General features: G+C 37.4%; 1 protein-coding gene across 1 annotated transcript in view; it reads right to left on the reverse strand.

Annotated features, from left to right (window-relative positions):
* Positions 1 to 816: 816 nt before the first annotated feature.
* Positions 817 to 14,030, reverse strand: part of LOC104547417 (cullin-1) — a 29,943-nt gene continuing 16,729 nt past the window's right edge. The window contains exons 7-14 of the mRNA XM_010193086.1: positions 10,521 to 10,683; positions 6,999 to 7,129; positions 4,648 to 4,755; positions 4,453 to 4,559; positions 3,230 to 3,278; positions 2,552 to 2,683; positions 1,894 to 2,011; positions 817 to 938 (exon numbers count right to left, since the gene is read on the reverse strand). Coding sequence (XP_010191388.1) covers positions 817 to 938; positions 1,894 to 2,011; positions 2,552 to 2,683; positions 3,230 to 3,278; positions 4,453 to 4,559; positions 4,648 to 4,755; positions 6,999 to 7,129; positions 10,521 to 10,683 — 930 coding nt within the window. The remainder of the gene's footprint in view (positions 939 to 1,893; positions 2,012 to 2,551; positions 2,684 to 3,229; positions 3,279 to 4,452; positions 4,560 to 4,647; positions 4,756 to 6,998; positions 7,130 to 10,520; positions 10,684 to 14,030) is intronic.

Genomic DNA, 14,030 nt, shown 5'->3' on the forward strand with positions numbered 1-14,030 from the left:
TGAGCCAGCGATGTGCACTTGCAGCCCAGAAGGAAGCCACATCCTGGGCTGCAACAAAAGAAGCGTGACCAGTAGAGCAAGGGAGGTGATTCTGCCCCTCTACCCTGCTCTGGTGAGACCCCACCTGCAGTACTGTGTCCAGTTCTGGGGCCCCAGTATAAGAAGAACATGAAGCTGTTGGAGTGGGTCCATAGGAGGGCCACAAAAATGATCGGAGGGCTGGAGCACCTCCTCTGTGAGGACCAACTGAGAGAGTTGGGGCTGTTCAGCCTCAAGAAGCGAAGGCTCCGGGGGAACATGATTGCGGTCTTCCAGTTCCTGAAGTATATTCCTACAGGAAAGCCAGGAAGGGACTTTTCACAAGAGCAGGTAGTGATGGAACGAGGGGTAATGGCTTTAAACTGGAAGAGGGTAGATTTAGACTAGATATATATTAGATATTAGGAAGAAATTCTTTACTGTGAGGGGTGGTGAAACACTGGCACAGGTTGCCCAGGGAAGTTGTGGATGCCTCCTCCCTGGCAGTGTTCAAGGCCAGGTTGGACAGGGCTTTGGGCAACCTGGTCTAGTGGGAGATGTCCCTGCCCACGGCAGGGGGAGTTGGACTGGATGATCACTGAGGTCTCTTCCAACCTAAACCATCCTATGATTCTATGATTTTACTGTAGAGAGTTAAAGCAACGGCAAGAGTAGTTACATATTTCACACAATTGTTCCAAATATCCTCCAGCCAAATACGCAAACACCACAGAGACACTTCCAGTTGTGTCTCACAAGCAGCGAAACAGGAGGCGACTCTCGTAAAACAAGCTTCTCTCATGACCACCCTGTGTTTAGATGAACCCAGTGGCAGCACCTCACCTCAGAGGGCAGAGCAAACGTGCAGGACTGCTGGAACGGCCACGATCCAGAACTCAGCACCTGGATACTGAAATCCACTGGAAGAGAGGAGAGGAGGCTGAGCTGCGTGCGTTATCCTCCCTTACTCCCCTGACCCCTACCCCCTCTTCAAACACACAGTCCTAACCCAAGCAAGAAATGGTTCTACCTTGCTCCAACCAACATGGTGAAAAATTGTTAAGCAATACAATTTGTTCTTACTCAGACCATAAACCAAAGGAATTCAGGTAAGATGTCCCTGAAGTTGGACAGATTGAGATTTACTGTGACAGTCACTCAACTGTCTCTTATTTGTAGAGATTATTACCCTGCTTCTATCCCTACAACAGATTTATCTTTTAACATGCAAGTGTAAAAATTGTAAGCGTTCATTTTCATGTGTAACCAAAACTCATCACTCCACAGTGCACAACTGCAAGAATAAACATTTCACGTTTATACTTGCAAGGCATTTTGGGCAAATAGTAAGAATAATACAAAAACTAAATAAAATTTAAGCCTGACAATACACAGCTCTAAATGTAATCCAACAAATTATTATAAATTCTTTATTAGAGAATGTTTCAACACACTTCAATGAAAAAAGTATTAATGAAAAAAATGATAGGGCTGTCTAACAACCTAAAACACAACACCTGTTTTTCCTTAATATTCTTACACAAGCATGAACTTAAGCCATGTTGTGCTCAAAATCAAAACCGTTTGAAGAAAAACATTGTTCCAATAAAAAATAAGACAGGATTTAACTTAATTTAATTACATACTTAAGCAAGAGCTGCAAAATCAGGAAGAAGCTACCCATAACAGAAGATAAAGTGCTATTAGAAGACAAAGTACAGACTAATTTAAAAATCCCAGCTATCTTGGTCAAAATTATGCTAACTAACTTCTGGGAGTATGATGCCTAAATCAAGTATTTCCCCTCAGTTAGCTCTGGAGAAATAACAGGAAACTAACCTACTCAACAGTAATTTAGGTAAATGTATTACTTACAATCTAATGGTTCTGAATTGGTCAGGTGCTTTTTAAATTGCTCATTCAAGTCCTTGCTTACACCAATATCTTGGAACATCCGCTGCAGCTTGGAAGTATACTCAAAACCACAAGCTTGCTGCATTTTAAAAGCACAGATACATTAGCAAGACACGTTTTATACATCAGAGAATGAGAACAACAAAGTATTGGGCCTATTTTTTTTATGAGATGTATAAAGTTCAGCATTTCTCATAGTCAAAGCCCCAGCTAGACATGCTCCTTAACTGCCATCAAAAACTGACGAAAAATTTGTTTCAAAATGAAGGGAAAACACACAATGAAACAGACTACTAAAAGAATATTAGATCATATTTTGCTTGACCTTGAATGAACAAGGGTTAATGAAATTAAGCAGCCAGTCATTCACTTAGATAATTGTATCCATGTCATTCATTTGGATAAGCATAATTAAGCTTAACTCCACCTTAGCTCTCAGACAGACAAGCACTACAAGCTTCTAGGACCTTAAAAAACCCCCAAACTAACAACAAAACCCAAGACCTAGGTTGTATAATTTTCTGTTGTACATAAAATAACGAAAGGACACAGCAAGGCTTCCCAAGGCAGCCAAAGGCCTGCAGTACAGTAGATCAGGAGACAGTCGTGGAATACTCACTTTTAGTTTAGAGATCATGCTTGCCTCAGCATCATCACTAGCACTGTTCTGATGTACAAGTCTTTTTGCCAGCATTTTAGCATAGAATTTTTGAAACACATCTTTATCCTCAATGTATTTGAAGACAACCATCTGGAAAGCCAAGACAATTTGCAAGAAAAAAAATATTTAAGCATTTGTTATGAAAAAGCTGTAGCACTAGCTACTTCATTTGCACTTACATTTTTAGGGGCAGGGGTTTTCGGTTGGTTTTTTTGAGGGAGGCGGGAGGGTAGGCAGGGGGGACAGGGAGCAGTGGCGTGTGTCTGTTTTGAATGTGGATACTATTTTAAACACATTAGCTGTGTATTCCACATGTACAGCCTTATATATGAGTAGATATGTAGTGTGTATATGTAATAATATAAAAATATTGCAGAAATTATATATTATTTGTGTGCATAAAAATGAAGTAAAAGCATAAATTTAGTCATTTTAAATCTGTTGTAAAAGGCGTTTTAAAATTAAAAATACAACCAACAAGCCACACAGAGATGAATATTATTACTGAAAAGTTGAAAGAAAGTAATGAAAACAAACATAGAAAAGGTTTTTCTCTTATCTGACTTGTGTGACAATCCAATATTACTAACTTGTCAAAGCTTACACAGAAGAGAACTGTATTTATAGAGACCTTACCACTTGGTTGAGTGTATCTTCCAGTTCTGCTTCTTCTGGATTCTTTGAGCTGCAATTAATTAAGTGCATTTCTAATCAGTCCCAAAACTGCTGACTTAACATATGGATGTATATGGAAATTTCATAAATAAAGGAACACAGATTGAGTAGCTTTGGGACCAAAGGGAGGAAACAGTGTAATGAAATGAATGCTTCTCTTCACCACTCCACACATAAGCAACTCTGAACTAGGTGATTTTTAAACAATTTAAACAATTGGTTGGAGTCCCAGACTATGGAATTGCTCCGGACTTCCCAAGAGGATGATACTTCTCAGAACTGCTGGGCTTAAACACAGATGTCTCTTTACCTGCCTTCTTTCTACTGCTAAATGCTGTCTTCTTATCTTAGATCGTACAGACAAAAGAAAACAGCTTGGAGAGCTGGATCTTGACTGGGTGAGAGCTCACTGGGGGTGGAAACACACTTTTTTCCTCCATACCATGCTTGTCCTTCATGCATACCCCAAGATCTACCCTGCAGAAAACTAGTATTTATAAAAGGGAAAATAAATCCTTTGCTGAAGGAAGGGAGGGATGCGGAAGGAAAAATTCAGCAAGGTCTTTTGGTTTTGAGTTGTTTGGTGGTGGTTTTTTTCCTTCCCCAAAACATTAGAAAAGTTGCCAGTGACAAAACTGACACCAATCCAGTATGAACTGAACTGATATCAACTCGTTGTATGAGCTGCTGAATCATTTGAAGCCAAATACCTTAATTAAATTATGAACCATGGGAGGTTATTAAGCAGTTTTTGTCCTCCTCAATTTCTGCCCAGATAGAAGATACAGAGAAAACAAAAGGAGGAAAGTAAGAGTTTTAATGGGAAAAGGGAATGTGAGTCTCTTCTTTACAACATATAACATAACTCAAATTTTTCTGGAGGACGGGAGGGCGGTTTGGGGACCAAACTAAAAAACCCCTTCTGTTTTATTAAAAAATAGAACCTAGTTTCCTATAAGGAAAGGTGATTTATTATTTCCCCCGTTTTCATTAAAAGGGAAAAGTAAACTCCGTATAATCTTTAGGAACAGTTCTATTGAGTTTTTTGCATTCACAATTTGGTACCATTAATTTTTCCTGAAGCATTAAGCTCTGTTTCTGAAGACACAACATAAAACTTCATCTGCTAAAACCTTCTAAAACACAAGCCAACCTGAAATAGTAATTTGTCTTTGAAGACGTACCTTTTCTTTAGTAAAGAGTCACAGTATCGTGCCAGTAGCTCTGGGGATTTACTGGATGATTGAGCCATTTTTGTCACTGCATTATTATTTATAAATCGACCACAAGCCTATAAATCACAAAAGACAGTGAAATTTTGGAAGACAAAACACTGAATAGAAAAAAAATGTTCACCGTACGCCACTACATATACTTACTTTGTCTAGTGCGGCCACAAAGCCAGCATCATTGTTGAATGCAGACATGACTAAAGCATTATATTTCTTATGGACATCCAACACTGTCTGTACATACATTTTTGGATCCTGCAATAAAGAGAGAGAGGTTTTTGTAACCTGCTGACTTTCTGCTTTCTATTTCCTCCAAAATGGAGCTACTCCCTGGCCTAAGCAAATTTTTATAAGGAAACTATACAAAGTATTAGAAATATTTTGAAGGCAAAATAGCATCCAGGGTAGCTTAGGTCCTACATCCAGGACTGACTTACATTAGCACAAGCTTTCATTTACAGCACCCAGAGTGTACTACATTATATAGTCCAGAAAAAGACAAAAACCACTTAATCATTGCAAGCATTTCCAAGACCGACATTTTCAAAGACAATCAGACCTGAGAAAGCTGGGCAACCATAACATAGCAACTGCTATAGAAGAAAACCTTGAAATAAGTCTCTGTAGTAAGAATGAAACAGGTGCAAGAATGCATTAGACAAACTCATAGATGACAGGTCTCTAAATAAGAACCAGAAAGATGGGCAAGGTTGGATCAGGATCCTGTAAAACATTTCCTGTTGCCACTGAAGATGGACATAGACTACGTGGACCACCGACCTAGTGCTGTGCTTGATAAAGAACTGAGATTACCGAGAACCTCCCAGACAAGAAATTCAAGTGGACCTGAAGGACATTCAGAAAGGCGCCTAATGATTACAAAGACAAAAAAAATAGCCAAAGGCAGCAAAAGCAGTAACTTTCTGACTGAAGAGTAGTCTTGTTCATACAGTTAATGGAGTCTAGAGCACAACCCATTCTGCAGTAAAAATCTAAAATAGGTCAGATGAGTCAAGCTGGTACAACTATTTCTCTGCACTGACTACAGAGAAACTGAAGCGTTTCCCCAGCTGACCACCTGTTTAGACACAGTACAGATGATAAGTGAAGTTGGGCAGAATCAATCCCACCTACATGTGACAGAGGGCTTCAAGGCAGCGACGGATGGTGATACAGGGAGTGAAGGATATGGGAAGAGGAGGCGAGATGGTTCCCAATGGAGACAGCCTGAGATACTGTTATGAAAATGAAGAACAAATGTGGAAAAAGAAAAGAGCCAAAGGAGAAAAATGAAGAAACAAGTAGTGTTGTGATTAGGAGAGTTTTGTAAATGGTTAGAGTCATAAGAACTAATACATACAAATCTCAGGCTTCCTCTCTCAAAGGTGAGCCTAATTCCTAGAGAAAAAGCTTTCCTTTTCCTAGGAAGTTCCTCAAGGCCTAAGTACAAAGAAAATCCAGAGTGATGGCCACTAGGGGGATGAGTCAACCATGGAGCACATCTGATTTCAAAATTGAAGGCGACATCTACAAGTGAAGCTGAACATTCCTAAACTTATTTCATGATTCATAAAAAGATCAACGCTGCTAAAAAGCTACACAATTAAGACTACAGAAGTGAACAACAGGTACCGCACACACATAAAACATTTTAATCAGTGCTAAAAACTGAAGTTTTTACTGTTCTCCATGCAGTCATTACAGATTACTGCTTTAATATTTACTAGTTTGAAGCTATATCAATATCTGAGGCCAATAACTGGTTAAAATTAACTGTCAGAAACCAAACCTAAACCCCATTTTAAACAAAATTTAAGAGAATATATATTTCATACTAACTTTGCTTTGTGCAATGTTTCATTCTAATTTTTTTTTTGCTAGAAAATGTCATATTGTCTATAGACAAAGTTTAAGCAACTTCATGTTGCAGAAATTCAACCCTGATCAATACAAAATTAAGTCTGAAATTACAATTATGGGATAAAATTAAGAAAGCAAATTATATGCCCAAACAACCACAATTGTTGCAGAAGACCTGACCTGCTCCTTATATTGTGCCCTCTCCAACCATTCCAGTTGTCTTTTCCTCTTACACTTCTCATGCTTTTCCAAAAAGAATAAAGCCATTTGCCAAAAACCTAAAACCAAGAGGATTTTTTTCCACAGAGTTCACCCAAGTCAGAAGTCTGTAAGATGATGAAATAAAATACAACCCACTGGAGATGATGTTTCTTGAAGCAGGGGACTTTCAGGTGTATTTCTAAGCGCAAGATGTATTTGCACAGCCAGCTTTCCAAGCAGCATGACAGAGAAGTAACACAGTGATGTGACTGTTGCTTTAAACCTCTTACCAACATTCGAGAATTGCCCAGTCCTCACAAATTAGATCAGCGAGAGGGAAAACATAAGCAAACTGGAAATTATACCAGGAAGTATTCATCTTCCTTTAATGTAAAACTGGCAGCAACCACACAGACTAATTTTGAAGGGATACTTGCGTTTAGAGCAGCTTCTCCACATTTCTCAATGGCAGCTAGACCCTGATTGTGAATGTGGGTTTCCAAAAGTTTTTTCAGCTCTCCAAGGCCATCCTGGATTCGAGATACAAGGTTATACATGCGTCCCAAATCTGGAAAAAAAAAAAAAAGAAAAAAAGAAAAAAAGGAAAGCCAAAGCCTCCCATTTATACTAGCTATGACTCCAATTTCTCATTTACAAGTTGCCAACAGGAGTTAAACATCCATCCACAATAAAAAAAACATGTGCTCCTGTAAAAAGTCAGAAAAAACTACAGCAAAAAATTGCTATATTACAGTATAGCAAATCTTTGCACTAACCTGGAAAGCTAAGACTAGTTAAAGAGAAAACAACCTGTTAAGTGTTAAGATCTGTTTTACCTTCACAATTCTACATAAACCTCAAGATAAAAAAAATTATAGAAATAAATTTACTTCTGATTTCTAGTTTTCATAAATTTCAAGAAGTGTAATGATTTAAAAATGGAATTAAAATCCTCTTATTCAGATGAAGTTTTGAAGTGTACTGCTGGCCATGTTAAGAGCACAACACTCTCCAGCTGACCACTGTCCTTTAAGTCTTGTTCTGAACAGCACTGTTCTGAGAGATCCAACACCACCCAGAGCCTTTGGTATATTAACACTTCTACTTGGGGCAGCATCAGTGGTAACAGTTGGAAATTTAAGGCAGAATGTTATATATTGATATGACCTTAGAAGGTAAATTGGAGCATTAAACCACAAATTTCCTCCAATAAAGCGCTGTCAATAAAGCCATCTCTTAAAAAAGAGGTTTAAGTAACCAATTACTGGTAGAAATTACTGTATCTCAGGGAAAGAAAAGGTACTGAAAAGCATTACCGTGGAACAAAAATCAATTAGTACTTTTGGAAAGTCTAATACTGTAGCAGGTTTTGTTTTCATTAATCATTTTCAGCAGGGCAGATGTGCTGTACTTTGAGGGCAGAACTTTTTTTTTTAAAGCAAACTTTAATATGGCCACAAACCAGGTACACAAACCAACCCAACAGTTACCACTCATAATCCTGCCCTCACTGAACAGGCACTCAAATGAAAAAGTAAACAACCAAATTAGTTACTGTAAACTAATGAGGGTATTTTACCTTGTTGAATCCATCTTAAGGCTGTCAGCTGCATCTAACATTTCTAAAGGATAAGGACTTCTCTGAAGGGTTTATAAGCAATTTATTACCACCTGAGGATTATTAGATTAAATAAACCAGAGCAATCAAACAGCTGTATCACTGCCTAGCTCTAAAATACAACAGAACTTGACACCTTTAATACTGAAGCAAATGACACCTCTATTCAAGCCCATTTCCGTATAATGCTTTTCATTTCTTAGAAATTCAGCAAGCTTAAACTTTTGCATTTGAAAAGCAAACTTTTTTTTTATTTCCCCTGAAGACCACATTCACAACTTGATGTTAAACTTTTATAACAATGCAAGAATACTGTTCTTTTACTTACAGAATTTTTGAAAAAAGGTAGGAAAATAATGCCATGCACAGATATTATTTACCTACAAAAAAGGGTTCACAGGCTGGTCTACCAAGATGTCTGTATTTGGTGAAATAAAGACTCAAGGAAGATTTACATGGTAACTCCACCTAACTCATTACAGCTTGCTCCCAATAAACATCATTATTGCCTACAGATATCACATGACAAATGTGCCCCACAACCTTTATAACCAGTTGCATAATCCATTAAAGTTACAGAACACCAACAGGAGTGGCCTGTAATACAATATGCTTAACATACTTCACATGGGAGGACCTCAAAACCAGCTTCACTTCCAGAACAAAGCAATAAAGATTTTAATTGAGAGCAGGATTTTATTAAAAGTTTAGGATAGTCTACAATAGGCTATTTTAGTACATTACAAGTTTGAGAGTGAACTGATTCTAATGATTAAAGAGACTTCAAGAAACTTGAAAAGGGTCAGGGAACAACTGTGATTTTCACAAGTGAAGTCCAATAAGAGAAAATGAAATATTTGAAAAAAAGGGGAAAAAAATCATGCATTTTAAAATGCCTAATTAATCTCAGAAAGAACTTGAACGAAAGTAAAACCAAAGACATACAACAAGATGGTGTCCAAGACACAAGGTACTCTTCTGTTTTTTACCCCAAACTTATGGAACTTCATCACTAATGGTAAATGACTGTATTAAAGGCTCACATAACCCATGAACTTGATAAAGTAAAGGAAAAAAAGAAAGTCTGGGAAGGCCTCTTGAGTCCAGGAAAAAAGTCTTGCTTATGCTATTACAATTTCTATTGTCAGAATACATTTATAAAGTCATTTTACTAGTCAACACGCGTATGTACCAAATCTCTACAAAGTAAGTACATTTACAAACAAACAACATCTGACTCTTAAGTATTAGTACAGCATAGAAATCTTCCATTTACATTTGAAACAGGTAACTTCCGACCTACCAGTCATGCTGAATTGCCCTTTCCTATTTTGAAGCATCTCTTAGTTATCAACATGATGATTAAGGTAATTACTTATAGTGGCTCCTTTAAGGTTGATAAAGGGATAAGAGTCATAGTTGCAATTCACAACTCTGAGGATCAGTACCATCAGCAGTAAGTTAATTACCGATATCGGTATCTCTTAAATTCTGTCACTTTCTTAAAAGCAGTATTCCAGCTACAGAGCCTTACCTTGACTTCCTATATAATTAATTCCTCAACTGGAAAAGTCAGAAACACCATTCATCCTTAACATCTGAATGATGCACAGGAATTATTTGGCCATAGTTTGGACTGTTATTTTGTGCTAAGTGTTAACTCATGAAGAAACTAAGAAATCAATACAACTGACAATTCCTTAAAGACACAAACTCCTTTACCTATTTTAAAGGAACTGCTGAAGAAGTCTTTATTGTACATGTTCTCTATGAAGGGATAAACTTATTCTATTAGTGGCACTTAAGATTCATTTTCACAACTAAAATGATCTCATCAATGAATAATTTCCACCCTTTCGCTGTGCTTTATGTGCAGTTTTCTGTATTTAATGTACTATTATTTTAGAAGCTCCTTATTTGCTTCTATTCCTCTTTTAACATGTCCTATACATACTTATAGACAACTTGGATTATGGAATTCTCACTGCTGACTCACAAAGATCATGGTTTAAACTGAAACGGTAGGACTATTGGTCTAGTTCTCATCTCACACCTCTCACATGAGCTTCAGCTGAAAGGACAGCTCAAGTGCTCTTGAAGCTCTTCCAGCCAGGTTAAAAGAAATCAAAATTAGTGGTGTCATTTTGTGTTAATATCTGGCATCAGAATAGGCTTCTTGAGGCAATATCCTCAGCCATTCCAATTTAATTAAAAGCTGCTTGTCAATCATCAGTTTAACCTAATTCCTGAACAAATTACATTTAGCTGTCACTAGAATTTACGTTATTCACAAGTCATCAGGGAGGAGCTCTAGGTCTAAAATCAGTTTGAATGTCCTTACCTTCATTTTTGTCAGCATCCAACAAATTCTGAAACTCTGTATGAAATATCTCCAGGTGTTTTTCAATAAGCACTTGCTCACATTTTCGTGCTAACTCGTCTTGTGTGCTCTCATGGAGATATACCTGAACTCTACGCTGTTCCTCAAGAAGGCGAGCTTCAGCCTACAGAACAGAGAGATAAACATGAAACCTGTATGGAAGGCAGAACAGAAATCCAACAGCAGAAAACACATGACTATTTAGTAAATTAATCTAGAAAACAACAACTAAATCAAACCTCTCACTAATGTCGTGTTATGGTCCACCTACTTAAGCAGTTCTTTTTCTGGGAATCATATGAGACATCCACTATACATATGGAATCGATGTTTATGTTGGTAACAGTATTATACACTGCTTAAATGGGGGGGAGAATCACAGCAAGATTGTTTTCTTGTTGCTCCTGAATATTAAGTATACAGATGAAAATCTGCTGCCAGAGAAAGAGAAAGCTGCTGACATGAGATGCTGGCAAGCTAGCAAGCTTTCCAGCTCCAGAGGTACTTTAGTTTAAGACAGACACGAATACATTTCAGGCCTCAACAAAACTAAAAGGCAGAAAACTACATTTTAACAGTATCCCCATGATACATTTATTTGAATGTTCTCAGCTACATTCTTACACAGAAAAGCTTCTCAATAATCTACAATCATTTAAATCATACCAGCATTTAATTTGGCATATGAAATGCTACATATGAATGTCTTTCTGGCAAACCAACACACTAAATGTCACTGGAGAAACAGTGCTTATGCCAAAATGTAAAACTGAAGTTGTTTATATAACAATTACCTCCATTTTGTTTGTAAAAGCGTTAAAGATTTACTTTACAAGCCATCTGTAATCGCAGCACATTATTAGAGAGAAAGTGTGTATGTCCCCTTATCAGTCCAAATTGCTTAAATTAATAACATCACCAAGAGAAAGAAATTAAATTAATGTACTTTCCTTGTATTTTAGAATACTGACTAAGTATGAAAGATCATATTATGGACAACAAAAGAAAAGAACTATTTCACTGCAAGCACACCACATCATACACAGGCTTTAAATAATCTCTGCCGCTGTTAGCTTCACTCATTTCTCTAATAGTTCTACACTTAGCTCTTGTGAAACAGCCCTTCATTATTATCTCCTAGAGTTAAACCAGTACAGGTCAAAACACAGGAAACAAAACCAACAGCTTGGGAAAGGATATAAGCTCATGCTTCAGAGTGCTTGCCAGCTTCTTATCGATAATGCTTAACAATCACCTTCCTTAATGACAGCAAGTGGCAGCAAATCTTTCTGAAGGTTGAAAACTGGAATCAGATTGGTAGGACTACTTATGTTTAATCAATTCTGCATTTTTGTAGTTGAGGAACTCAGCCACTTCTAATGTTGCTGCTTAAAATAACCTTAGACCTCCACTTTCAACTTCCAACTCTCACCTTGAGCCTCTTTATGAAAAGAAACATTCACTTATTTCAAATCTGCTTATACGCTCCTGCTTTTTGTGTTCTCACAATTTCGTTTTCCTTTTAACGGGTTTCAGAAACAACAGAAAAATAATCTGTTCACACAACATTATTTCTGGCTGTTTTAACTATGAAGATCTAAAGTTTAGTTTGAAACTCCATTTCAAGGAAGACTCTTAAGAAATACTGACCTTTTTCCCTACAGCACACCAGGCCACGCCAACTGTACTCATGAGTTCTGGCCTGAGAAGACAAATTTGCAATCCTACTAACCTGATTAAGTCTGCCTGTATAATTACATGCACATACACTAATTCTAATTAAGATTTCAAGTATTCCACAAGCAACCACCAGAATTCTACCATACCATGGTAACACCGATGTTATGCTGGTGTGTACTAAGGTACTCCAACAGGTATCTTTCCATTTTTGTTTTGCAATGCTATTTATCCCCAATTAGAACTCAATGCACTTCAGTGAGAAAGTCAAGTAAGTGTACTAATGGCAGATCAGTTTGTTCATAGTTCATACGTTCAACAGATGACTTTTCAGACCTTCCTACTGCTCGTATGTCCTGTGACTGCTGGACAACTTGCGGCTTTTCACATCAGTCTTATTTCACATGTTTCATAAAAGAAGGAATCGTAATTCCAGCAATAATAAGAGTAATAGTTACAGGGAGTACTACTCTGTTCCAGGCATTTAAGTGGCAGGCAAGAATTACAATACCCAAACTGAAAAAAAAAAAAAAAGTTTAAGTAAAAATGTTAAGACCCCTTATGCATAATGAAGATAAAACTGAAGGACAAACCTATCTGAATTGTAAATTAATAGTTCTGAAAATATGCACAACCTTTCTCGATCTCTCCAGCAGAGCATGCAGACTACAGAAATCAGACAATTTGTTCCAGTGAACTACCTAAAAAGCTTAAATTAATAAGTTTCCCCTCTCCAGTAGGTCACATCCCTTAGCTTGTATCATTTTGCAAGCTCTGATAATACTTACTGCAGAGTCTAATACACATCTTTTTCAGCTTCATCAGTTAAATCCCAGGAAATGAGTAATGAAAACAGAATTTCTTGTTCAGTTTGATTTCAACGTATGCACGTTATTTGTAAGGAGGTGCCAAGATAGCCCAAAGAGCCTGTACACATCTCTAGGTGTATGAATTAGAGCAGAAATTTAAGGCTACACACTTCATTTTGCTAAAGATTTCCCCTGCCTTCTGCTAGTTTTATGTGTGTTCAGCTTCAAGCAAAGCAAGTTGCTCTTTTGTGGACTTCTGAAGCCTTGAAGACTGTTTGGGGTACTCGCAAGTTCTTCCTTCTTGCCACTAATCTCTAGTTCTTGAAATAGCAATGACCTTCAGACAGCTTTTTGCTGTCCTGTACCAGGGAAGCCCGGATGAGCCAGTCCTTCCCTTACTCTGTTCTTATACATATATCAGGATGAAAGTAAAGACATGAAATCAAAAGGGAAGCAGCAAAAATCATGAACTCAACAACTCATAGAAAAACAAATAGGTCTGAACTGCTGGGCAACCATCCCAATGCACTAAAAGCAGGATTCATTTTACTGTGTTATTTCTAGGACCTCACCCCTCCCCCTCTAGACCTTTTTTTGGGTAAATCATTGACTTTAATGCCAAGACTCAGACAGGATGTGTTCTGTGGCAAAAAGAATTACACAAAAGAAACACAAAGATATTGCAGGGAAAGATGTGTATCTGCATATTACATACTCAAAAAGATCTCTATTTTTTAATTAAGCTGAAAGGGAACAAACAAGCAGCAATTCAGATAGTGAGGAAACGTGCTGAGAAGAATGTATAAAGCAGCACTTGTCTAAGATGGAAGATGACCTATCTATTTCACATTCAGTAAGACTGACCCAATAACCAGGCTAGAAATAGTCAATGTTTATCCAGCTTGCTCTTATTTGCCCTGTCTAGGATCCTCCAAATCAGAGACTATCTAAGAATTTAAATCTGGTCTCTCTTCATCAAAAACAT

The sequence above is a fragment of the Mesitornis unicolor genome, unplaced genomic scaffold (genome assembly GCF_000695765.1).
Source record: "Mesitornis unicolor isolate BGI_N332 unplaced genomic scaffold, ASM69576v1 scaffold40889, whole genome shotgun sequence".
NCBI classification, from domain to species: domain Eukaryota; kingdom Metazoa; phylum Chordata; class Aves; order Mesitornithiformes; family Mesitornithidae; genus Mesitornis; species Mesitornis unicolor.